Source organism: Takifugu flavidus, chromosome 9 (assembly GCF_003711565.1).
Source record: "Takifugu flavidus isolate HTHZ2018 chromosome 9, ASM371156v2, whole genome shotgun sequence".
Lineage (NCBI taxonomy): Eukaryota > Metazoa > Chordata > Actinopteri > Tetraodontiformes > Tetraodontidae > Takifugu > Takifugu flavidus.
In genome coordinates this window covers 9,915,980-9,941,844 of record NC_079528.1, presented here as the reverse complement: position 1 = coordinate 9,941,844, position 25,865 = coordinate 9,915,980, and the positions used below count along the sequence as shown (strand labels likewise).

Sequence of the window (25,865 nt, the reverse complement as noted above, 5' to 3'; positions counted from 1 at the left end):
CCTTGCGATCAACTCAAAAAAACGAACAAATCTGAACAAAGGCATATCAGAACCAGCCAAGAGAAATTCAGGAGTCATTAAAGTAATTTAGCCGAGGAAAATATGACAACAAAAGGAGGCGATGTATAAAGTACAAGAATTGTTTCTCACAATAAAACAGACAAAAAGATGAGTATTATTACTTGCATTATTTGTAGTAAGAGTCAAATAAGTATTATTTCAATTACTATTATTTAATTTTTTTTGTTAAAAGTAATTCAAAACTATAAATGTGATATACTTGATTTAAAATAATTATGCGTTTAGTTATGACAGTACTGTAATTCTATTATAAAGATTGTGCAAACAGGAATTAAAACAATGTTTGAATGGCTCTTACCTCCTCATTGTTTCTCCTCCTGTCAGGGAGCACCAGCGTATTAGCGTGGCTGCCTGGTACTATAGTAGATCCTATACTCATCCTGGGTCCAACTAACATGTAGCGTTTGTCTCCTGATCTGTACTGGATGCTGTGGCACAGTGTCCCATCATAATTAGTCTCTGGCAGATATTTAGAAGTGTAGTCTGGAGATTTGGAGCACTGCATTGCAATCAGGACGATGATGCTGATGATGAAGAGAACTGACACGGAGCCCAAAGTGATCATCAGATAAAAAGTCACGTGACTGTCCTCATCGTCCTTTGCAGAACTCTGAAGGTCAGAAGCAGCAAAAGCCTCTTTGGGCTCCACCAGTTTGACCATCACAGTAGCTGTTGCTGACAGGGAAACGTTGCCATTGTCTTTGACCAGTATGACCAGTTTATGCTCAGCCTCGTCTGTCTCTGTGAATGAGCGCAGTGTTCTGATCTGTCCTGTGTAGCGGTCCAAACCAAAGAGACTGTGGTCACTGACTTGCTGCAGTGAGAACAACAACCAGCCGTTATATCCTATATCAGCATCATAGGCTCTGACTTTAGTCACCAAGTGTCCTGCGTTCACATTGCGGGGAATCTCCTCCACACCTTCAGCAGAACCGTTGGAGCTGACTGGATACAGGATGACTGGAGCGTTGTCGTTCTGATCCAGAATGAACACGTTCACTGTCACGTTGCTGCTCAGTGACGGACTTCCAGAATCTGAGGCAACAACTTGGAACTGGAACGTTTTTAGAGTTTCAAAGTCAAAACTTTTCAGAGCTGAAATTTGTCCGTTCTCTGAGTTTACGTTCAAGAATGACGTCACATCGTTTAACCTTGCGATACTATAACTGATCACAGCGTTCTCACTCACGTCATTGTCTGTTGCACTAACAGAAAATATTGAAGCTCCAGCAACATTATTTTCCACCAGATAAAACTGTAAAGGATTCTGGATAAATCTGGGACTGTTGTCATTTATATCCGATACCTGAACCTGAATACTTCTAACAGTAGACAAAGGCGGCTCACCACAGTCAACAGCCTGTATTATTATTTCATAGTGTGACGTCATTTCCCGATCCAAAAATGCCTTTGTGACGATTGAATAAGCGTTCTCCTTATATGAAGGTTTCAGCTCAAAAGGTACGTCTGAAGTGATGCGGGAAATAATTTTTCCATTGACACCAGAGTCTTTATCACTCACACTGATCAGAGAAATAACAGTTCCAGGTTTTGAATCTTCAGGGACAGTGTTTGACAGTGATGTCACTTCTATTTCTGGAGGATTATCATTAACGTCGATGATCTTAATAATGACTCTGCACTCACCCGTTAAAGGAGGTGTTCCTTTATCTGATGCTTCAACATCCAGTTTGTAAATCTCGTTTTCTTCATAATCCACTGTTCCTTTTACAGTAATTATTCCAGTTATTGTGTCCAATTCAAAAATGTCATAGATTTTTCGCCTGAGTGTTTTTCCTAACGTGTATTCAATTTCTCCATTACTGCCTTCATCAGGGTCAGATGCAAGTAATCTAAATACTGAAGTTCCCGCTTTAATATTTTCTTTAATGGAAATTTGATAGATCTCTTGATTAAATATAGGACGGTTGTCGTTACTATCAAGAACAGAAATCGTTACATTTAACGCCCCTGATCTCGGAGGTTTTCCTCCGTCTACAGCTGTAACTATTAGCTTGTGTTTGTCTTTATGTTCTCGATCTAAAGTTTTCTTTAAAACTAAAAATGGAACCTTTTCCTCCTCAATTTGGCTGATGTCGATTTCAAAATGCTCGTTTGCGGTCACCGTGTAGGTTCGAATCGAATTAATTCCAGCATCAGTATCACGAGCAGTGTGCAACTGAAATCTCCTTCCTGGTAATGTGTGCTCAGCGATTGCAAACGTTTGTTCCTTCTCAGGAAATGTAGGAGAATGATCGTTCACATCGGTAATTTCCACATTTATGTAGTGTATCTCCAAAGGATTCTCCACCAGGATTTTCAGCTCCATTACACAAGCGCCGCTGCCCTGACAGAGCTGCTCCCTGTCGATGTGCTTGCGCACGAACAGAGCCCCGTTATTCTGGTTCACCTCAAAAATAGCCTCCTCGTTCCCAGACACAGCGCGGAACCGTCGATCAGTCAAAGAACCGCTATCAAGGCCGAGATCCTTTGCCACATTTCCCACCACAGTTCCCACTCGTACCTCCTCTGGAACAGAGTACCGTATCTGAGCCGAAGCCTGCTCCCCGAACAGCAGCACTAGAGCCAAAAAAAAAGAAATCCGACGAACCCCCCGTCGATGGTTTTCTATGACGATCTTCATCATTATCCAGCAACACACGGATGACGGTGAGCAAAACACAAAAGAAATGAACGTCCAACCCGCTAATTAACGCATAATTTGAAGCAGCGAAATTCTACTACACTCTGATTCTGTCTGAACCAAATACAGACTCGAGTCTGTTCAGCAAACAAAGGTTTTTAAGGGGAGGGACACCGTGGACTAAGTTGCCGGTGTAAGAGTGACACCCAGTGGTAAAGAAAACGGAGAACGTCTCATTTACATGAACGAATATATGAGCAAATATAAAACTGATCACTGAATAGTATTATAGCCTGCATCAAACTGGTTTTCTAAAAACAAAACTTTTCATGAGCTGAGATTATTTTATGAATGCCAGCCGGACGTGTTTCAGCACCAGGGACAGAACTCCAGCCTCAGACTGCTCAAGGTTCAAAGTGCTGCAGGGAGAGAAAAACCGCGCCCGACTGATCTAATAAATAACTGTGCTTGTACAAGTTAACACAACACCTGCAGCAACTGTTCAGTACAGACATTAGTCTGGCCTGGTTCGAACAGTGATCACATGTTATAACAGATATTTATCATCTATTTTTTAAAAAACCAATACATAGAACTTTTTGCTAAAATATTAACGAACAAATTGAATTCAGATCTATTTAGAAATGATCCCCCTAATTACTGAAAGAAATGATATACACATTTTTAAATACCTTGACTAAAAAAATAGTATTATGTGTTTCACTGGTGACATTAGTACCGGTAAATAGAAGAATGAATAAAAGTTCACAGTCTCTTACCTCCTCATTGTTTCTCCTCCTGTCAGGGAGCACCAGTGTATTAGCGTGGCTGCCTGGTACTATAGTAGATCCTATACTCATCCTGGGTCCAACTAACATGTAGCGTTTGTCTCCTGATCTGTACTGGATGCTGTGGCACAGTGTTCCATCATAATTAGTCTCTGGCAGATATTTAGAAGTGTAGTCTGGAGATTTGGAGCACTGCATTGCAATCAGGACGATGATGCTGATGATGAAGAGAACTGACACGGAGCCCAAAGTGATGATCAGATAAAAAGTCACGTGACTGTCCTCATCGTCCTTTGCAGAACTCTGAAGGTCAGAAGCAGCAAAAGCCTCTTTGGGCTCCACCAGTTTGACCATCACAGTAGCTGTTGCTGACAGGGAAACGTTGCCATTGTCTTTGACCAGTATGACCAGTTTATGCTCAGCCTCGTCTGTCTCTGTGAATGAGCGCAGTGTTCTGATCTGTCCTGTGTAGCGGTCCAAACCAAAGAGACTGTGGTCACTAACTTGCTGCAGTGAGAACAACAACCAGCCGTTATATCCTATATCAGCATCATAGGCTCTGACTTTAGTCACCAAGTGTCCTGCGTTCACATTGCGGGGAATCTCCTCCACACCTTCAGCAGAACCGTTGGAGCTGACTGGATACAGGATGACTGGAGCGTTGTCGTTCTGATCCAGAATGAACACGTTCACTGTCACGTTGCTGCTCAGTGACGGACTTCCAGAATCTGAGGCAACAACTTGGAACTGGAACGTTTTCAAAGTTTCAAAGTCAAAACTTTTCAGAGCTGAAATTTGTCCGTTCTCTGAGTTTACGTTCAAGAATGACGTCACATCGTTTAACCTTGCGATACTATAACTGATCACAGCGTTCTCACTCACGTCATTGTCTGTTGCACTAACAGAAAATATTGAAGCTCCAGCAACATTATTTTCCACCAGATAAAACTGTAAAGGATTCTGGATAAATCTGGGACTGTTGTCATTTATATCCGATACCTGAACCTGAATACTTCTAACAGTAGACAAAGGCGGCTCACCACAGTCAACAGCCTGTATTATTATTTCATAGTGTGACGTCATTTCCCGATCCAAAAATGCCTTTGTGACGATAGAGTAAGTGTTCTCCTTATAGGAAGGTTTCAGCTCAAAAGGTACGTCTGAAGTGATGCGGGAAATAATTTTTCCATTGACACCAGAGTCTTTATCACTCACACTGATCAGAGAAATAACAGTTCCAGGCTTTGAATCTTCAGGGACAGTGTTTGACAGTGATGTCACTTCTATTTCTGGAGGATTGTCATTAACATCTTTTACCTTTACAATAACTCTGCAACGACTCGTTAGCAGTGGAGGTGTCCCTTTGTCCGTCGCCTCAATATCTAATTTATATGTTTCTGATTCTTCATAATTCAACAGCCCCTTAAGCCGAATTTTACCATTTAATCTATCCAGTTCAAATATGTCATAAACGTTACGTACTAATGTTTTGCTGAGACTGTACTCTATTTCTCCATTAGCTCCTTCATCTTGATCTATCGCACTCACTTTAGTTACAGTTGTGCCAACAGGAACATTTTCGAAAATTTCGACTTGATATGTATCCTTAGTAAATACAGGACGATTATCATTAATATCAAGAACAATAATGGAAACATTTAATGTTCCAGATCTTTGAGGTTTACCTCCATCAACCGCTGTCACAACTAACGAGTGTTCTGTTTTTCCTCTCTATCTAATTGTTTCTTTAGCAACAAAAGTGGGGTTTTATCTTCATCGGTTTGACTCGTCTCGATATCAAAATGATCATTTGCTGATAGTATATATGTACGGATGGAATTCACTCCGGAGTCCGGATCGCGGGCTGCGTGTATTTCGAATCGAGCCCCCGATGATGTTTGCTCTGCAATTTGAATCCTTTGTTCAGTTTCAGGAAAACTAGGTGAGTGATCATTAACATCGGTGATTTCTACAACAACATAATGTATTTCCAGAGGGTTTTCAACAAGAATCTTAAGCTCAATCAAACACGCACTTCTGCCCGGACACGTCTCCTCTCGGTCGATTTTCTTACGGACCTTTAACGCACCAGTGTCCGCGTCCACGTCGAAAAAAGCCTCCTTAGATCCAGAAACAACGCGCAATCCCCGATCAGCCAGCGATGTTCTATCCATTCCAAGATCTTTAGCGACATTTCCAACAGCGGTTCCTTCTCTCGTCTCCTCTGGAATTGAATACCGCAGTTCAGCCACAGCCTTCCCGAAAATCAGCAGGACGGAAAAATGAAAAAGGAAAAAGCAGGAACGGGATCCAAAGCGACGTGTTTTATTTCCCATCGTGATTCCCAAACGCATCCACACACGAGCCTGTGTCAGCAACAATCGGATTGTGTAATTCCGACCTTTTCAATATCGCATATAGGAAATAGAGGACCCGGACTCACCGAGGCTCAGAATGAAATCAAGTGCATCCTCAGCTGTGAGCTACCGAACAAAGCCTTCAGTGAGGAGGGTCTGGTTCCCGTTTATGGCACTTTTGATGTAACAGTGACACCAAGAGGGGGAGAAACCACGTGGTTCACAGTTGCCAAGAACACAATTAATTAAAAAGATGCCCGTTATTATACTCGTAAAAACAACCCGTCATTTCAGTGTTTTCAGGCTATAACGGGCAGTTCTACGTGTATTATTAATTATTTACCTCTGTTTCTAGAATTGTAGACACTGCAGTACAAGATAGTGAGAAGTAAAAAAGAATTGTTGACTGACCAGACGAGAGATTTTCTCTGACTGGATTCCAAGAATTTCAGCACCATGGAAAGCAAATGGATCTCAGTTTACCCTTTTAAAAAATCTATATTCATCTATTATAAAGAGAAAACAGCACCAAAAGTAACAAATAAAAGAAAACTCTTCAATGAGAAACAGGATAACTGTAATCATTGTTACGACCTGTGTACTGAGTGTTATGATTCAAAAGAGTTTGACTTTATATTTAGCAGCTTTTGCCAAACATGATATAAATTAATCAAGTATGGAGCCGTGAGAAACAAGGAATTGATAATACTGCTTTCAATAATTATTTGAGAATAATACATTCTATTATAACATTTTTGTTGTTTTTTATGTTTTTTTTCCTGTCAGAGAAATCTGTAGGTAAGCAGCACAAAGAGGGACTGAAGGTCAATTTTCTAGTTTGAGAACTGGCTAAAATTCAGACCCAACAATCTCCTCTCTTTCTCCATCATAAATAACATTCATCAACATGGTACACATCTGAGCAATCAGAAAAACATTTAACTACAAATCTCTTACCTCCTCATTGTTTCTCCTCCTGTCAGGGAGCACCAGTGTATTAGCGTGGCTGCCTGGTACTATAGTAGATCCTATACTCATCCTGGGTCCAACTAACATGTAGCGTTTGTCTCCTGATCTGTACTGGATGCTGTGGCACAGTGTCCCATCATAATTAGTCTCTGGCAGATATTTAGAAGTGTAGTCTGGAGATTTGGAGCACTGCATTGCAATCAGGACGATGATGCTGATGATGAAGAGAACTGACACGGAGCCCAAAGTGATGATCAGATAAAAAGTCACGTGACTGTCCTCATCGTCCTTTGCAGAACTTTGAAGGTCAGAAGCAGCAAAAGCCTCTTTGGGCTCCACCAGTTTGACCATGACAGTAGCTGTTGCTGACAGGGAAACGTTGCCATTGTCTTTGACCAGTATGACCAGTTTATGCTCAGCCTCGTCTGTCTCTGTGAATGAGCGCAGTGTTCTGATCTGTCCTGTGTAGCGGTCCAAACCAAAGAGACTGTGGTCACTAACTTGCTGCAGTGAGAACAACAACCAGCCGTTATATCCTATATCAGCATCATAGGCTCTGACTTTAGTCACCAAGTGTCCTGCGTTCACATTGCGGGGAATCTCCTCCACACCTTCAGCAGAACCGTTGGAGCTGACTGGATACAGGATGACTGGAGCGTTGTCGTTCTGATCCAGAATGAACACGTTCACTGTCACGTTGCTGCTCAGTGACGGACTTCCAGAATCTGAGGCAACAACTTGGAACTGGAACGTTTTCAAAGTTTCAAAGTCAAAACTTTTCAGAGCTGAAATTTGTCCAGTTTTTGAATTGATATTTAGAAAAGAAAGTATGTCATTATGACTGACGTCTCTCAGAATGTCATAGGTAATCTCTGCATTTTCATTAATATCATTGTCCTTTGCATTCACGGAGAATATTGTTTTTCCTGGAATATTATTTTCCTCCAGATAAAAAAATAAAGCACTTTGTTCAAAATGTGGGCTGTTGTCGTTAACATCTGATAAATAAATGTTCAGTGTTTTTAGAGCTGACAGGGGAGGTTCTCCACAATCAAAGGCTTTAATCAATATTTCATAACTGGACACCTCCTCTCTGTCTAGGGGTCCCCTGCTGACAACAGAGTATGTGTTTTCTTTGTATGAAGGCTTTAATTCAAATGGGACATCATTCAAAATTTGGGAAATTATTTTTGCATTGACTCCAGAGTCTTTATCCTTCACACTGATCAGAGAAATAACAGTTCCAGGCTTTGAACCTTCAGGTACAGTATTGGACAGTGACGTCACCTCTATTTCCGGTGGATTGTCGTTGACGTCTAAAATCTTAATAACAATTCTACACTCACCCGATAATGGTGGTGCTCCTTTATCTGATGCCTCAATATCGAGTTCATACATGTCATTTTGCTCATAGTCCACTAATCCCTTTATTTTAATATCTCCAGTTAATTTGTCCAGTTCAAAAATGTCAAAGACTGATTTTTTCACAGTTTTTCCAAATCTGTATTCAATTTCTCCATTAATTCCTTCATCGGGATCTGTTGCATTCAGACTAAATATAGAGGTGCCAATTTTTATATTTTCTTTCATAGAAATTTGATACATCTCTTGAGTAAATGTCGGACGGTTATCATTAATATCAAGAACAATAATGGTAACATTTAACGCCCCTGATCTCGGAGGTTTTCCTCCGTCTACAGCTGTAACTATTAGCGTGTGTTTATCTTTATGTTCTCGATCTAGCAATTTCTTAAGCACTAGAAATGGAATCTTTCCAGCATCACTTTGTCGTACACTTATTTCAAAATGTTCGTTTGCGGTCACCGTGTAGGTTCGAATCGAATTAATTCCAGCATCAGGATCACGAGCAGTGTGCAACTGAAATCTCCTTCCTGGTAATGTGTGCTCAGCGATTTCAAACGTCTGTTCCTTCTCGGGAAATGTAGGAGAATGATCGTTCACATCGGTAATTTCCACATTTATGTAGTGTATCTCCAAAGGATTCTCCACCAGGATTTTCAGCTCCATTACACAAGCGCCGCTGCCCTGACAGAGCTGCTCCCTGTCGATGTGCTTGCGCACGAACAGAGCCCCGTTATTCTGGTTCACCTCAAAAATAGCCTCCTCGTTTCCAGACACAGCGCGGAACCGTCGATCAGTCAAAGAACCGCTATCAAGGCCGAGATCCTTTGCCACATTTCCCACCACAGTTCCCACTCGAACCTCCTCTGGAACAGAGTACCGTATCTGAGCCGAAGCCTGCTCCCCGAACAGCAGCACTAGAGCCAAATAAAAAGAAATCCGACGAACCCCCCGTCGATGGTTTTCTCTGACGATCTTCATCATTATCCAGCAACACACGGATGACGGTGAGCAAAACACAAAAGAAATGAACGTCCAACCCGCTAATTAACGCATAATTTGAAGCAGCGAAATTCTACTACACTCTGATTCTGTCTGAACCAAATACAGACTCGAGTCTGTTCAGCAAACAAAGGTTTTTAAGGGGAGGGACACCGTGGACTAAGTTGCCGGTGTAAGAGTGACACCCAGTGGTAAAGAAAACGGAGAACGTCTCATTTACATGAACGAATATATGAGCAAATATAAAACTAATCACTGAATAGTAGTATAGCCTGCATCAAACTGGTTTTCTAAAAAAAAAACTTCATGGCTGGGATTATTTTATGAATGCCAGCCGGACGTGTTTCAGCACCAAGGACAGAACTCCAGCCTCAGACTGCTCAAGGTTCAAAGTGCTGCAGGGAGAGAGAAACCGCGCCCGACTGACCTAAGAAATAACTGTGCTTGTACAAGTTAACACAACACCTGCAGCAACTGTTCAGTACAGACATTAGTCTGGCCTGGTTCGAACAGTGATCACATGTAATAACAAATATTTATAATCTATTTTTTTTAAAAACCAATACATAGAACTTTTTGCTAAAATATTAACAAACAAATTGAATTCAGATCTATTTAAAAATGATCCCCCTAATTACTGAAAGAAATGATACACACATTATTAAATACCTTGACTAAAAAAAATAGTATTATGTGTTTCACTGGTGACATTAGTAAATAGAAGAACGAATAAAAGTTCACAGTCTCTTACCTCCTCATTGTTTCTCCTCCTGTCAGGGAGCACCAGCGTATTAGCGTGGCTGCCTGGTACTATAGTAGATCCTATACTCATCCTGGGTCCAACTAACATGTAGCGTTTGTCTCCTGATCTGTACTGGATGCTGTGGCACAGTGTCCCATCATAATTAGTCTCTGGCAGATATTTAGAAGTGTAGTCTGGAGATTTGGAGCACTGCATTGCAATCAGGACGATGATGCTGATGATGAAGAGAACTGACACGGAGCCCAAAGTGATCATCAGATAAAAAGTCACGTGACTGTCCTCATCGTCCTTTGCAGAACTTTGAAGGTCAGAAGCAGCAAAAGCCTCTTTGGGCTCCACCAGTTTGACCATCACAGTAGCTGTTGCTGACAGGGAAACGTTGCCATTGTCTTTGACCAGTATGACCAGTTTATGCTCAGCCTCGTCTGTCTCTGTGAATGAGCGCAGTGTTCTGATCTGTCCTGTGTAGCGGTCCAAACCAAAGAGACTGTGGTCACTAACTTGCTGCAGTGAGAACAACAACCAGCCGTTATATCCTATATCAGCATCATAGGCTCTGACTTTAGTCACCAAGTGTCCTGCGTTCACATTGCGGGGAATCTCCTCCACACCTTCAGCAGAACCGTTGGAGCTGACTGGATACAGGATGACTGGAGCGTTGTCGTTCTGATCCAGAATGAACACCTTCACTGTCACGTTGCTGCTCAGTGACGGACTTCCAGAATCTGAGGCAACCACTTGGAACTGGAACGTTTTTAGAGTTTCAAAGTCAAAACTTTTTAGAGCTGAAATTTGTGTCCGTTCTCTGAGTTTACGTTCAAGAATGACGTCACATCGTTTAACCTTGCGATACTATAACTGATCACAGCGTTCTCACTCACGTCATTGTCTGTTGCACTAACAGAAAATATTGAAGCTCCAGCAACATTATTTTCCACCAGATAAAACTGTAAAGGATTCTGGATAAATCTGGGACTGTTGTCATTTATATCCGATACCTGAACCTGAATACTTCTAACAGTAGACAAAGGCGGCTCACCACAGTCAACAGCCTGTATTATTATTTCATAGTGTGATGTCATTTCCCGATCCAAAAATGCCTTTGTGACGATAGAGTAAGTGTTCTCCTTATAGGAAGGTTTCAGCTCAAAAGGTACGTCTGAAGTGATGCGGGAAATAATTTTGCCGTTGACGCCAGAGTCTTTATCACACTCACACTGATCAGAGAAATAACAGTTCCAGGCTTTGAATCTTCAGGGACAGTGTTTGACAGTGATGTCACTTCTATTTCTGGAGGATTGTCATTAACATCTTTTACCTTTACAATAACTCTGCAACGACTCGTTAGTGGAGGTGTCCCTTTGTCCGACGCCTCAATATCTAATTTATATGTTTCTGATTCTTCATAATCCAACATTCCCTTCAGTTTAATCTGTCCAGTCAAACTATCTAATTCGAACAAATTGGAGATTTTTTGATGTATGGCCTCGCTCAGACTGTACTCTATTTCTCCATTAGCTCCTTCATCTGGATCTATTGCACTCACTCACTTTAGTACAGTTGTCCCAACGGGAACATTTTCGAAAATTTCTACTTGATATGTTTCCTTAGTAATTGGGGTCTATTATCATTATTATCAAGAACAATAATGGAAACATTTAATGTTCCAGATCTTTGAGGTTTACCTCCATCAACCGCTGTCACAACTAACGAGTGCTTCTGTTTTTCCTCTCTATCTAATTGTTTCTTTAGCAACAAAAGTGGATTTTATTTATCTTCATCGGTTTGACTCGTCTCGATATCAAAATGATCATTTGCTGATATTAAATATGTACGGATGGAATTCACGCCGGAGTCCGGATCGCGGGCAACACGCAGCTGAAATCGAGCCCCCGATGATGTTTGCTCTGCAATTTGAATCCTTTGTTCAGTTTCAGGAAAACTAGGTGAGTGATCATTAATATCGGTGATTTCTACAACAACATAATGTATTTCCAGAGGGTTTTCAACAAGAATCTTAAGCTCAATCAAACACGCACTTCTGCCCGGACACGTCTCCTCTCTGTCGATTTTCTTACGGACCTTTAACGCACCAGTGTCCGCGTCCACGTCGAAAAAAGCCTCCTTAGATCCAGAAACAACGCGCAATCCCCGATCAGCCAGCGATGTTCTATCCATTCCAAGATCTTTAGCGACATTTCCAACAGCGGTTCCTTCTCTCGTCTCCTCTGGAATTGAATACCGCAGTTCAGCCACAGCCTTCCCGAAAATCAGCAGGACGGAAAAAGGAAAAAGGAAAAAGCAGGAACGGGATCCAAAGCGACGTGTTTTATTTCCCATCGTGATTCCCAAACGCATCCACACACGAGCCTGTGTCAGCAACAATCGGATTGTGTAATTCCGACCTTTTCAATATCGCATATAGGAAATAGAGGTCCCGGACTCACCGAGGCTCAGAATGAAATCGAGTGCATCCTCAGCTGTGAGCTACCGAACAAAGCCTTCAGCGAGGAGGGTCTGGTTCCCGTTTATGGCACTTTTGATGTAACAGTGACACCAAGAGGGGGAGAAACCACGTGGTTCACAGTTGCCAAGAACACAATTATATTAAAAAGATGCCCGTTATTATACTCGTAAAAACAACCCGTCATTTCAGTATTTTCAGACTATAATGGGCAGTTCTACGTGTATTATTAATTATTTACCTCTGTTTTTAGAATTGTAGACACTGCAGTACAAGATAGTGAGAAGTAAAAAAAAGAATTGTTGACTGACCAGAGAGAGATTTTCTCTGATTGGATTCCAAGAATTTCAGCACCATGGAAAGCAAATGGATCTCAGTTTACCCTTTTAAAAAATCTATATTCATTTGTCATGAAGAGAAAACAGCGCAAGAACTAACAAATAAAATAAACTCTTCAATAAGAAAAAGGATAACTGCAATCATTGTTAAGACCTGTACATAAAGTACTGAAGAAGCCTTCTGGATAGAAGGCAAAATAGCTTCAAAAGAGAAGAAAAACACTCTAGTTAACACAGAAAACTACCTTGGTTAAGGTACTGAGTGTTATGATTCAAAGGGTTTTACTTAAAAATATTTACCAGCATTTGCCAAACATGATATAAATGAATCAAGTATGGAGCTGTGAGAAACTAGGAATGATAATAATACTGCTTTCAATAGTTATTTATGCTGACATGTTTTCATTATTTTTTTTTATTTTTTATGTGTTTTTCCTGGAAGATAAATCTGTAGGTAAGCAGCACAAAGAGGACTGAAGGTCAATTTTCTAGTTTGAGAACTGGGTAAAATTCAGACCCAACAATCTCCTCTCTTTTTCCATCATAAATAACATTCATCAACATGGTACACATCTGAGTAATCAGAAAAACATTTAACTACAAATCTCTTACCTCCTCATTGTTTCTCCTCCTGTCAGGGAGCACCAGCGTATTAGCGTGGCTGCCTGGTACTATAGTAGATCCTATACTCATCCTGGGTCCAACTAACATGTAGCGTTTGTCTCCTGATCTGTACTGGATGCTGTGGCACAGTGTCCCATCATAATTAGTCTCTGGCAGATATTTAGAAGTGTAGTCTGGAGATTTGGAGCACTGCATTGCAATCAGGACGATGATGCTGATGATGAAGAGAACTGACACGGAGCCCAAAGTGATCATCAGATAAAAAGTCACGTGACTGTCCTCATCGTCCTTTGCAGAACTTGAAGGTCAGAAGCAGCAAAAGCCTCTTTGGGCTCCACCAGTTTGACCATGACAGTAGCTGTTGCTGACAGGGAAACGTTGCCATTGTCTTTGACCAGTATGACCAGTTTATGCTCAGCCTCGTCTGTCTCTGTGAATGAGCGCAGTGTTCTGATCTGTCCTGTGTAGCGGTCCAAACCAAAGAGACTGTGGTCACTAACTTGCTGCAGTGAGAACAACAACCAGCCGTTATATCCTATATCAGCATCATAGGCTCTGACTTTAGTCACCAAGTGTCCTGCGTTCACATTGCGGGGAATCTCCTCCACACCTTCAGCAGAACCGTTGGAGCTGACTGGATACAGGATGACTGGAGCGTTGTCGTTCTGATCCAGAATGAACACCTTCACTGTCACGTTGCTGCTCAGTGACGGACTTCCAGAATCTGAGGCAACAACTTGGAACTGGAACGTTTTTAGAGTTTCAAAGTCAAAACTTTTGAGAGCTGAAATTTGTCCGTTCTCCGAGTTAATATTCAGGAATGCTGCCATATCATTCTGAACACCTCCTCCTCTCATTATATGATAGCACACAACAGCATTATCGTTTGAGTCGTTATCAGATGCACTCACGGAAAATATTGACTCTCCAGGAGTGTTGTTCTCCGTCAAATATAGTTCCAGTGTCCTTGAAGAGAATTGTGGGACATTATCATTCACATCTGACACCTGAATACTCAATGTTTTTAACGTGGAAAGAGGGGGATCACCGTAGTCTCTCGCTGTTATTAAAATATCATAATGAGACACGCTTTCCCTGTCCAAAGATTCTTTTGTCACTAAGGAATACATGTTTTCTTTGAATGACGGTTTTAATTCAAACGGTACGCTCCCCGACAGACTGCAGGTGACTTTTCCATTCAGACCAGAATCACTGTCTGTCACACTGATCAGAGCGACCACAGTGCCGTGTTTTGAATCCTCTGGCACCATGCTTGTTATCGATGTCACCTCAATGTGCGGCTCGTTATCATTGACATCCTGGATTTTAATTATAACTCTACAGTCTGTCGTCATCGGCGGCTGACCCTTGTCAGAGGCTTGGACGTCTAACTTGAAAACATCGGTCGTCTCATAGTCGATTTTCCCTTTAAGTCGGATTTCTCCGGTGTTTTTATCTAAACTAAACAGCCCCTGCGCGTTAGTGGTAATATCGCCCCCGATTACATATTCGACATCCCCGTTACTCCCCTCGTCTAAGTCGGTTGCCTTGACCTTCATTACAACTGTATCTAAAGCAGCATTTTCTTGTAATATCACAGAATAAACCTCCTTTGAAAACATAGGTCTGTTATCGTTTATATCAAGAACATTTACGGTAATGTTGAGATTTGCTGACTTTTGCGGGGTTCCGCCATCCACAGCAGTTAAAATCAAACTGTGGTTCATCTTTTGCTCCCTGTCCAAGTTCCTCTGCAGAACTAAAAAAGGGATTTTATCTTCTCCCCTCTCTCGAATTTCAAGGTGAAAATTCTCGTTGTGACTAAGTTTATAGCGTTGGACAGAATTGATGGCGATGTCGGGATCACGGGCGCCAGGTAACTGAAACCGCGCTCCTTGTAAGGTGTTTTCCGCGATTTCTATTATCTTTTCTTTTTCGATAAAGGCAGGCGCGTGGTCGTTAGCATCCGTGATTTCCACTGCGACATAGTGGATTTCCAGGGGATTTTCAACGACTATTTTCAGATCTATCACACAAACGCTGTTTGTGTCGCATAGCAGCTCTCGGTCGAGGTTCTTGTGAACATAGAGCGCTCCATTGTTCGGGTTTACCTCAAACAGCGCCTCCTGACCTCCAGAAACAATGCGAAAACGTCTGCTCATTAAATTACTCACATCCAGGCCCAGATCCTTGGCAACATTTCCCACTGTGGTGCCCAGTTTAACTTCTTCTGCTGTCGAGTATTTTATCTGGGCAAAGGTGTGCTGGGCTGAGCAGAGCAGCAGAGAAAAAAGAAGAGAACGCGACCAACCCATCGTTGTACCTCCTTTTCCTTTGTATTTTGTGGTGTGCACACTCGGAACAACGTCCACAAAGGAAGTCTGTTTACAAAAACATCAGTTGTTATGGATTAAAATTTCAGGGAAAAAAATCCGTTTGTGCGTAAAAGCGCAGCTCATGATCCGCCATGCAGCCACCCTCTGAGAGGTGGAGACGAAAACCACAGAATCCTATTAAAAGGAGGCAGAGTCGATTTTGGGTACAGCCTTTTTATATCTACTGTAACACTGACACCCAGTGGACTACTATCTTCATGTCTGGTGTACAGCTAATAATTATCCAAATCCAGCTAAATATCATAAAAATGCCTCTTCTCACCAGAACACCAAACATTTGTTTTTTCATACACAGCGTTTTTTATGACAATCACTCCATTCAAGCAATCTTTAGATAAGAAAATATAATTCCATGGTCCAGGACCATAGCACCCGAAAGCATAAAGATGAATGGTGCAACTTCAGAATCACAAAAGTTACAAAAAAGAAAAACACATCAGTCAACAGCCACATTGCATTGATTAAAGATGCCATTATGAAAGTTAGAGATGACCAAACTTTGTGGATTTTTTTAAGTGACATTGTTATTTGATAAGATTGTAAGATAAATTGAGTATTAATAAAAAATGAATGTAATCTTCGACTCTTACCTCCTCATTGTTTCTCCTCCTGTCAGGGAGCACCAGCGTATTAGCGTGGCTGCCTGGTACTATAGTAGATCCTATACTCATCCTGGGTCCAACTAACATGTAGCGTTTGTCTCCTGATCTGTACTGGATGCTGTGGCACAGTGTTCCATCATAATTAGTCTCTGGCAGATATTTAGAAGTGTAGTCTGGAGATTTGGAGCACTGCATTGCAATCAGGACGATGATGCTGATGATGAAGAGAACTGACACGGAGCCCAAAGTGATCATCAGATAAAAAGTCACGTGACTGTCCTCATCGTCCTTTGCAGAACTCTGAAGGTCAGAAGCAGCAAAAGCCTCTTTGGGCTCCACCAGTTTGACCATCACAGTAGCTGTTGCTGACAGGGAAACGTTGCCATTGTCTTTGACCAGTATGACCAGTTTATGCTCAGCCTCGTCTGTCTCTGTGAATGAGCGCAGTGTTCTGATCTGTCCTGTGTAGCGGTCCAAACCAAAGAGACTGTGGTCACTAACTTGCTGCAGGGAGAACAACAACCAGCCGTTATATCCTATATCAGCATCATAGGCTCTGACTTTAGTCACCAAGTGTCCTGCGTTCACATTGCGGGGAATCTCCTCCACACCTTCAGCAGAACCGTTGGAGCTGACTGGATACAGGATGACTGGAGCGTTGTCGTTCTGATCCAGAATGAACACGTTCACTGTCACGTTGCTGCTCAGTGACGGACTTCCAGAATCTGAGGCAACAACTTGGAACTTGAACGTTTTTAGTGTCTCAAAGTCAAAACTTTTCAAAGCTGAAATTTGTCCATTCTCTGAATTGATATTTATAAAGGACGCTACCTCATGTTCACTCCCACCTCTCACAATATTAAAAGAAATTGCTGCATTTTCATTGGCATCCTTGTCAGTGGCAGTGACAGAGAATATCGGCTTTCCAGCAATGTTGTTCTCTGATAAATAAAAACGAAATGGATTTTGTATAAAATGTGGGCAATTATCGTTTACATCTGATATATGAATGTTTAAGGTTTGTGTCGTAGATAAGGGGGGTTCTCCACAGTCAATAGCGTGTATAATTATTTCATAATCAGAAATCATCTCTCTGTCTAAAAACTCTGTAGTTACAATTGAATATATGTTCTCCTTATAGGAAGGTTTTAATGCAAATGGAACACCCGTGTTGATGCGTAAAATAATTTTTCCGTTGACACCAGAGTCTTTATCACTCACACTGATCAGAGAAATAACAGTTCCAGGCTTTGAATCTTCAGGGACAGTGTTTGACAGTGATGTCACTTCTATTTCTGGAGGATTGTCGTTAACATCTTTAATCTTTACAATAACTCTGCACCCTCCAGTTAAAGGAGGTGTCCCTTTGTCCGACGCCTCAATATCAAGTTTATAAATACTATTTTCCTCAAAATCCAAGACTCCCTTCAGAATGATACGTCCACTGACACCATCTATTTCAAATATATCATAGATCTTACGTGTTGGAGCCTCGCCTAGAGTATACTCCACTTCTCCATTAGTCCCTTCGTCTGGATCTATCGCTTTCACTGTTGTTATTGTAGTACCAGCAGGGACATTCTCATTGATTTCAATTTGATACGTATCCTTAATAAACACGGGAAGATTATCATTATTATCAAGAACAATGACGGAAATGTTCAGCGTTCCTGATCTCGGAGGTTTGCCTCCATCAACCGCTGTAACAAGTAGCGAGTGTTGTTTACTTTTCTCTCGGTCTAAAGATTTCTTCAGCACTAAAAATGGTGTTTTGTCCTCCTCACCTTGGCTTGTTCCTAAATCAAAGTGATCATTTGATGATAGTGTGTAAGTGCGGATTGCGTTCACCCCAGAATCTGGATCCCGGGCCGCCTGCAATTTGAACCGCGTCCCCGGAGAGGTCTGCTCTGCTATCTGAAATCGCTGCTCCTTTTCAGAAAACCTGGGCGAGTGATCATTGACATCGGTGATTTCGACAACAATATGATGCATCTCCAGTGGATTTTCTACAACAATTTTCAGCTCCATCAGGCATGCGCCACTTCCCTGACATGTCTCCTCCCTGTCGATCTTCCTGCGAATCTGTAAAGCACCATTGTCCGGATTTACTTCAAAGAAACCGTCTTTAGATCCTGATACAACACGGAAACGCCGATCAGCCAGAGAGGATTTTTCGAGACCAAGATCCTTTGCAACGTTGCCAACAACGGTGGATTCTTTCATCTCCTCCGGAACCGAATAACGCAAATCAGCCCAAGCTCGCTTCCCACACAGCAGCAGAAAAAGGACGTGAAAAATCATCCACCGGTCACTTGATCGAAATCGGTTTTTGCTCCCCATATTCATCCAACTGCGTAAACACACCAAGGTGTTTATCAGCGGTTAAAATGTGTGTATGCACAAAACATCCGGTCACATCCGTCTGCCTTCGGGATCAGTCGAGTTTCTGATCTGTGAGGTTGGAAACAAAAGCTTTTTCTGGTGGGGGGACGATGGAGACTCGATATTACAGTGACACCCAGAGGAGAACTTTGTGAACGGCCGGAAATGGGTAAAAATATATTAAGAAAAACAACACCAACAACAACAACAACAATAATATGCTCGTTGTGAGAGTACGTGGGTCGAGTTATAAATTGATTTGTTGCCGCCATCAAAAAAGATGGACAATATAATATGTTGTATCGTTTAAGCGTGTTCCTGGAAGGGTGAAGGTTTGCTCATAAAAGTGATTGCTGATGCACACCAGCTATTTGTAATCACAGAGCACTGATTAAAAAAAACATAAACATATTTTTCATAAGGATGAGGGTAATTGAGGGTTATTGAATGTCATCATATGGTCATTGTTTATTTTCGTTTTGTTTGCCAATTTTGGTTTACATTTTGCCAGCATAATTAAGAACTGTAATGGAAAAAAAGAGTGTGTATGTGTGTGTGTGTGTGTGTGTGTGTGTGTGTGTGTGTGTGCGTGCGTGTGTGTATGTATATTAGAACAGAAATTACTAATTTTAAAGCAGCATAAATAACTATTATCAATAATTTATGGAGAAGGGGCAGAATGGAGTAAATTATTTTTGTTCCTAACCCTTTTCGGACATTTACATGATTTCATTATACTGCTTTGATTTGACTGTCTATCTGTTTTACTTGTTCATGCATCTTGTTGCTTGTCTGGGGTTAGGCCCTGGGATTCTGGAAAGCGCCTTGAAGCAATTTTGATTGTATAAGACGCTATATAAATAAAGATTGATTTGATTTGCAAAGATTTACCACAGATATGTTAAAAACCAAGTCACACAATTCATTAAAATCAATGGTTGGAAACAAAAAGGAAGCCAAAATATCTATGTTCCAATAGGCAACGTTTATACTAGCAATTGCAAAGACAGATGCCAGAGCAGATTAAACTCTTATGAAGAAACAGAACAAACACATTTATCGTGGTGGTTCTAACTGTTAACAAGAGACTGGGGCATACAGAAAAACCATCAAAAAGTAATTTGAACGCTTACCTCCTCATTGTTTCTCCTCCTGTCAGGGAGCACCAGCGTATTAGCGTGGCTGCCTGGTACTATAGTAGATCCTATACTCATCCTGGGTCCAACTAACATGTAGCGTTTGTCTCCTGATCTGTACTGGATGCTGTGGCACAGTGTCCCATCATAATTAGTCTCTGGCAGATATTTAGAAGTGTAGTCTGGAGATTTGGAGCACTGCATTGCAATCAGGACGATGATGCTGATGATGAAGAGAACTGACACGGAGCCCAAAGTGATGATCAGATAAAAAGTCACGTGACTGTCCTCATCGTCCTTTGCAGAACTTTGAAGGTCAGAAGCAGCAAAAGCCTCTTTGGGCTCCACCAGTTTGACCATCACAGTAGCTGTTGCTGACAGGGAAACGTTGCCATTGTCTTTGACCAGTATGACCAGTTTATGCTCAGCCTCGTCTGTCTCTGTGAATGAGCGCAGTGTTCTGATCTGTCCTGTGTAGCGGTCCAAACCAAAGAGACTGTGGTCACTAACTTGCTGCAGTGAGAACAACAACCAGCCGTTATATCCTATATCAGCATCATAGGCTCTGACTTTAGTCACCAAGTGTCCTGCGTTCACATTGCGGGGAATCTCCTCCACACCTTCAGCAGAACCGTTGGAGCTGACTGGATACAGGATGACTGGAGCGTTGTCGTTCTGATCCAGAATGAACACGTTCACTGTCACGTTGCTGCTCAGTGACGGACTTCCAGAATCTGAAGCAACAACTTGGAACTGGAATGTTTTAAGGGTCTCAAAGTCAAAACTTTTGAGAGCTGAAATTTGTCCATTTTCAGAATTGATATTTAAAAATCCTGTATATTTCCCGAAGCTACTTTCCTCTCTTATTATATGATAACTTACAGCAGCATTTTCATTCAAATCTTTATCCGAGGCAGTCACGGAAAAAATCTGGTTTCCGGGAACGTTATTCTCTACCAGGTACAGCTCGATCGGATTCTGTGAATATTCAGGAGCATTGTCGTTCACGTCTGAAACGTCAATACGAAAAGTTCTGGAGGCAGACAGAGCTGGCTGACCACAGTCTGTCGCCGTTATTGTGATGTCATAGTAAGAAACCAGTTCTCGATCCAAAGGTTGTTTCAGAATTAAAGAATACATATTATCCTGATATGATGGCTTTAAATCAAACGGCACGTTGTCAGAAAGGCTGCAAATGACTTTACCGTTTAAACCAGCATCCCGGTCTGCGATGCTGATAAGAGAAATAACAGTTCCAGATTTGGAGTCTTCTGATACCCTGGTCGACAGAGAGGTCACTTCAATTTGAGGCGTGTTGTCGTTCTGGTCCAGCACTTTTATTATGACCGTGCAGTCCGTGCTCATAGGAGGTTGGCCTTTGTCAGTGGCGTGCACGTCCAATTTAAAGATTTCCACCTTTTCAAAATCAATTTCCCCTTTCACTTTTATTTCACCCGTCTCTTTATTTAAGTCAAATATATCGTATATCTTCCGATCCAGCTGACCGCCGAACAAATATTCAATCTCTCCATTTGCTCCTTCATCCAAATCGGTTGCCTTTACGTTAATCACGCTCGTGCCCGCAGCTACGTTTTCGGGTATATCTGCAGAATAGACCTCTTGGCTGAATATGGGGTGGTTATCGTTTGAATCCAGAACGATCACCGTGACGTTGAGTGTTCCCGATCTCGGCGGATTTCCACCATCAACCGCTGTCAGGATTAAATGGTGCTCGCGGAGTTTTTCCCGATCCAGCGACCTCTGCAAAACCAGGAACGGTATTCTGTCCTCTGCTCTCTCTCGAATCTGAATGTTGAAGTACTCGTTCTGATTTAATCTGTAGACGCGAAGTGTGTTTGCGCTAACATCTGGGTCGTGCGCGGACGGCAGCTGGAAACGCTTGCCAGGAACCGTGGACTCTGATATTTCCAGTATTTTTTCGTCTTCCTGAAAGGTCGGCGAATTATCATTTACATCTATTATTTCTACGGTCACATAATGTATTTCCATGGGGTTTTCTGCTACAATTTTAAGGTTCATTAAACAGGGAACCACTGTTTCACAAAGCCCCTCCCGGTCAAGGTTTTTACGCACAGACAAAACGCCGTTATTCTGATTTACTTCGAAATCAACCTCCTTTGTTCCCGAAACAATACGAAAGCGTCGTTCCTCCAGAGTACTGATGTCCAGTCCCAGATCTTTGGCAACATTTCCAACAACTGATCCCACCTTTACCTCCTCTGGCACCGAATATTTTACTTGAGCGGACAGCCAATCCACACAGCTAAGCAGAACCGAGAAACGCAGGACCAGACACAAGGACAGTGTTCTCCGTCGTTGTCCTCCAGCTCCCATCTTTCCTGTTCGATAAGTATATCCACTCAGAGGTCCTCCACACAAAAAGGGGCCTGATTACCAAAATACAATATCAAAATGTTTGAGGTGATGTCGGTGTATCTGTGCCCCGAACAACAAAGCATCCCTCGATTTTGTTGCGATGCTGCCTCTGCTCATGAGAACAAAACCTCCCTCAACAGGGAGGGACGAACAGTACAAGCTGATATGACACTGACACCGTGTGGTGTGACATGCTTCTAACATTCATACGACGTAATAAAAATAGAGCGTAAAAGTGCTGCATGTATGTTGTAATGGTTGAGGGTTAAATTTCAATCACCCATATCAATGTTCTGAGCAAACATTATTATTAAACTGCATATTGATTCTAAAACCCTCTAAATTGTGAGAAATAAAGAATTTATTCCGCATTCAGAATACATCAGACTACACTTCCTGCTATGAAAAGTATTGAATTGTTTGAGTCTGAGAATTTTATTTGAATGTAAATGTGTGTGTGTGTGTGTGTGTGTGTGTGTGTGTGTGTGTGTCTGTGTGTGTGTGTCTGTGTATGAGAGTCTGTGTGTGAGTGTTCATGTGTGTGTGTGTTTGTATGTTTGTTTTACCACCAAAGGAGTCAGTATAAACTATACATGTGATAATCAACACCATTAACAAAATTCAACATTCAGTCTGAATAAATGGACTATAACCCCATTTCCAAAACATCAACAGCTTATAAACACATAAACAGTACTTTTATAGTTTACATGAAAAGCAAAATCATTACACAATGTTCCAAATATAATTTAGAACATTACCATAAATCTAATTTCAAAAGCAAGTGATGAGACAAAGTTAAAGACAAAGTGTGATGGTTTAGATCACTTACCTCCTCATTGTTTCTCCTCCTGTCAGGGAGCACCAGCGTATTAGCGTGGCTGCCTGGTACTATAGTAGATCCTATACTCATCCTGGGTCCAACTAACATGTAGCGTTTGTCTCCTGATCTGTACTGGATGCTGTGGCACAGTGTCCCATCATAATTAGTCTCTGGCAGATATTTAGAAGTGTAGTCTGGAGATTTGGAGCACTGCATTGCAATCAGGACGATGATGCTGATGATGAAGAGAACTGACACGGAGCCCAAAGTGATCATCAGATAAAAAGTCACGTGACTGTCCTCATCGTCCTTTGCAGAACTTTGAAGGTCAGAAGCAGCAAAAGCCTCTTTGGGCTCCACCAGTTTGACCATCACAGTAGCTGTTGCTGACAGGGAAACGTTGCCATTGTCTTTGACCAGTATGACCAGTTTATGCTCAGCCTCGTCTGTCTCTGTGAATGAGCGCAGTGTTCTGATCTGTCCTGTGTAGCGGTCCAAACCAAAGAGACTGTGGTCACTAACTTGCTGCAGTGAGAACAACAACCAGCCGTTATATCCTATATCAGCATCATAGGCTCTGACTTTAGTCACCAAGTGTCCTGCGTTCACATTGCGGGGAATCTCCTCCACACCTTCAGCAGAACCGTTGGAGCTGACTGGATACAGGATGACTGGAGCGTTGTCGTTCTGATCCAGAATGAACACGTTCACTGTCACGTTGCTGCTCAGTGACGGACTTCCAGAATCTGAGGCAACACTTGGAACTGGAACGTTTTTAGGGTCTCAAAGTCAAAACTTTTGAGAGCTGAAATTTGCCCGTTCTCTGAATTGATATTGAGGAAAGATGTCAAGTCATTTTGCAGCCCATCGCCTCTGACAATATTGTAGTTCACGATTGCATTTTCATTCAGATCATCATCAGCAGCACTTAGAGAGAATATCGATGCACCTTGGGCATTATTTTCCACCAAATAAAGTTCAAATGGGTTCTGATTAAAAATGGGTCTATTGTCATTTACATCAGAAACAAAAACAGTGAGAGATTTCACAGTGGAGAGCTGGGGCTCACCACAGTCTGTAGCTGTAATCACAATATCATAATGAGACACAGCTTCTCGATCTAAGCGGCCTTTAGTCACAAGGGAGTACATGTTTTCCTCAATAGATGGGGTCAAATCAAAGGGGACATCACCAGTTATTTTACAAATAACTTTTCCATTGAGTCCAGAGTCCCTGTCCCTGATACTGATTAAAGAAATAACAGTGCCGTGCTTTGCATCTTCTGGAACTGAAGTAGACAATGATGTAATTTCAACCTCTGGCTGGTTGTCATTAACATCCCTTATTTTGATCACGACTCTACTTTCGGCTGTCCACGGTGGCTGACCTTTATCAGAGGCCTGTATGTCTAATCTATAAATCTCAGTGTCCTCAAAATCCACTTGTCCTTTGACTCTAATCTCACCTGTCAACCCGTCGAGTTCAAACGTGTCTTGCACTTTTTTCTTTTGCGTTTTTCCAAATGAATATTCAATTTCGCCATTCAAACCTTCATCTAGATCTGTCGCGTTTAACTGCACCACAAGAGTCCCCTTCGGTGCATTTTCATCCAGTGACACGGTATATATGTCTTTGCTGAAAACAGGCCGATTATCGTTTGTATCTAACACTTCGATGGTTAAACTTAAGCTCCCGGATTTTGACGGATTCCCCCCATCGAGAGCCGTTAACGTCAAATTGTGCTGCGCTTTTTGCTCCCTGTCCAAAGGCTTTTTCAGCACGAGAAACGGAATCTTGTCTTCCTCCGTATCTCTGATTTCAATCTCAAAACAATCATTCTGGCTCAGCTTATACGATCGAACTGTGAGAGTGCCGACATCGGGGTCTCTCGCTGCATGAATCTGGAAGCGCGTCCCGGGAGGAGTGTGCTCGGCTATTTCCAGGCGCTGCTCGCTCTCTGGGAACGTTGGTGCATGGTCGTTCACATCCGCTATTTCAACTCCAACATAGTGTATTTCCAGTGGACTTTCAACAACAATTTTGAGATTAACTAAGCACACCTTGGTTCCATCGCAGAGCTCCTCGCGGTCTATTTTTTTCCCGACGGACAGCATCCCGTTATTGTGGTTTAACTGAAACAGGTGATGGTTCGGTCCGGGAACAATGCGAAACCGTCTGGCTGCCAGAGAACTGATGTCGAGCCCTAAATCCTTGGCCACATTTCCGACAGGATGTCCTACTTGTATTTCTTCAGGAAGAGAATAACGTAACTGAGCCAAGATCCGCTCAACAAAGCAGAGCAGCACAATAACGGCAACCGAGCGGCTATTCAGCCGGCGTCTTTGTCCTCGTGTCATTGTGGAGCTTAAAATAATTAGAAATCTTTGATAACGTGCAAACAATAGTCCAAATGAGAATTAAATTTCCCAAATAGGATCCATGAGACGATTCTCAAATGAGAGAAAAGCAGCTATTTCATTAGAAGCATCGCATCATAGATGCTCCGCCTGAAAAACACCTTCAAATATGATCCAGAGATGGGAAGGGCTTGTCAGCAACACATCCATGAGTCCACACTGACGCCATGTGGCCAACACTCGGGAATCTACCAGAACTCTATTGTCAATTAATTCAGCAACACGAGCAACATAGCAACGCAACACACAGATTTGTTTTTAATTGTAATTGTTCACTATTTGGGCAAATTTACTGAAAAAAAATATATCGTAACGTGATT

At 42.0% G+C, this 25,865-nt stretch overlaps 6 protein-coding genes and 1 pseudogene across 6 annotated transcripts; all 7 read right to left on the bottom strand.

The window, feature by feature from the left end:
* Window positions 1-337: 337 nt before the first annotated feature.
* Window positions 338-2,911, bottom strand: LOC130531709 (protocadherin alpha-8-like). The gene has a single exon (XM_057043819.1). It carries the CDS (start codon window positions 2,726-2,728, stop codon window positions 353-355), a length of 2,376 nt encoding a protein of 791 aa, XP_056899799.1. The 5' UTR covers window positions 2,729-2,911; the 3' UTR covers window positions 338-352.
* Window positions 2,912-6,797: 3,886 nt separating this feature from the next.
* LOC130531711 (protocadherin alpha-8-like) lies at window positions 6,798-9,361 on the bottom strand. The gene has a single exon (XM_057043821.1). It carries the CDS (start codon window positions 9,183-9,185, stop codon window positions 6,813-6,815), a length of 2,373 nt encoding a protein of 790 aa, XP_056899801.1. The 5' UTR covers window positions 9,186-9,361; the 3' UTR covers window positions 6,798-6,812.
* Window positions 9,362-9,583: 222 nt separating this feature from the next.
* LOC130531897 (protocadherin beta-6-like) lies at window positions 9,584-11,657 on the bottom strand. The gene is made up of 3 exons (XM_057044072.1): window positions 11,652-11,657; window positions 9,955-10,818; window positions 9,584-9,598 (listed from the first exon to the last, which is right to left on the bottom strand). The coding sequence occupies exons 1-3, from the start codon at window positions 11,655-11,657 to the stop codon at window positions 9,584-9,586; spliced, it is 885 nt and encodes a 294-aa protein (XP_056900052.1).
* Window positions 11,658-13,316: 1,659 nt separating this feature from the next.
* Window positions 13,317-15,886, bottom strand: LOC130531652 (protocadherin alpha-8-like; annotated as a pseudogene).
* Window positions 15,887-16,297: 411 nt separating this feature from the next.
* Window positions 16,298-19,190, bottom strand: LOC130531653 (protocadherin alpha-8-like). The gene has a single exon (XM_057043738.1). The coding sequence runs from the start codon at window positions 18,734-18,736 to the stop codon at window positions 16,313-16,315; it is 2,424 nt and encodes an 807-aa protein (XP_056899718.1). The 5' UTR covers window positions 18,737-19,190; the 3' UTR covers window positions 16,298-16,312.
* A 676-nt stretch (window positions 19,191-19,866) lies between these two features.
* LOC130531612 (protocadherin alpha-8-like) lies at window positions 19,867-22,436 on the bottom strand. The gene has a single exon (XM_057043689.1). The coding sequence runs from the start codon at window positions 22,261-22,263 to the stop codon at window positions 19,882-19,884; it is 2,382 nt and encodes a 793-aa protein (XP_056899669.1). The 5' UTR covers window positions 22,264-22,436; the 3' UTR covers window positions 19,867-19,881.
* Window positions 22,437-23,062: 626 nt separating this feature from the next.
* LOC130531896 (protocadherin alpha-3-like) lies at window positions 23,063-25,666 on the bottom strand. The gene is given in 2 exon segments (XM_057044071.1): window positions 23,063-23,883; window positions 23,886-25,666. Coding segments are annotated over 2 exon segments (2,421 nt in total). The 5' UTR covers window positions 25,486-25,666.
* Between the last annotated feature and the right edge of the window lie 199 nt (window positions 25,667-25,865).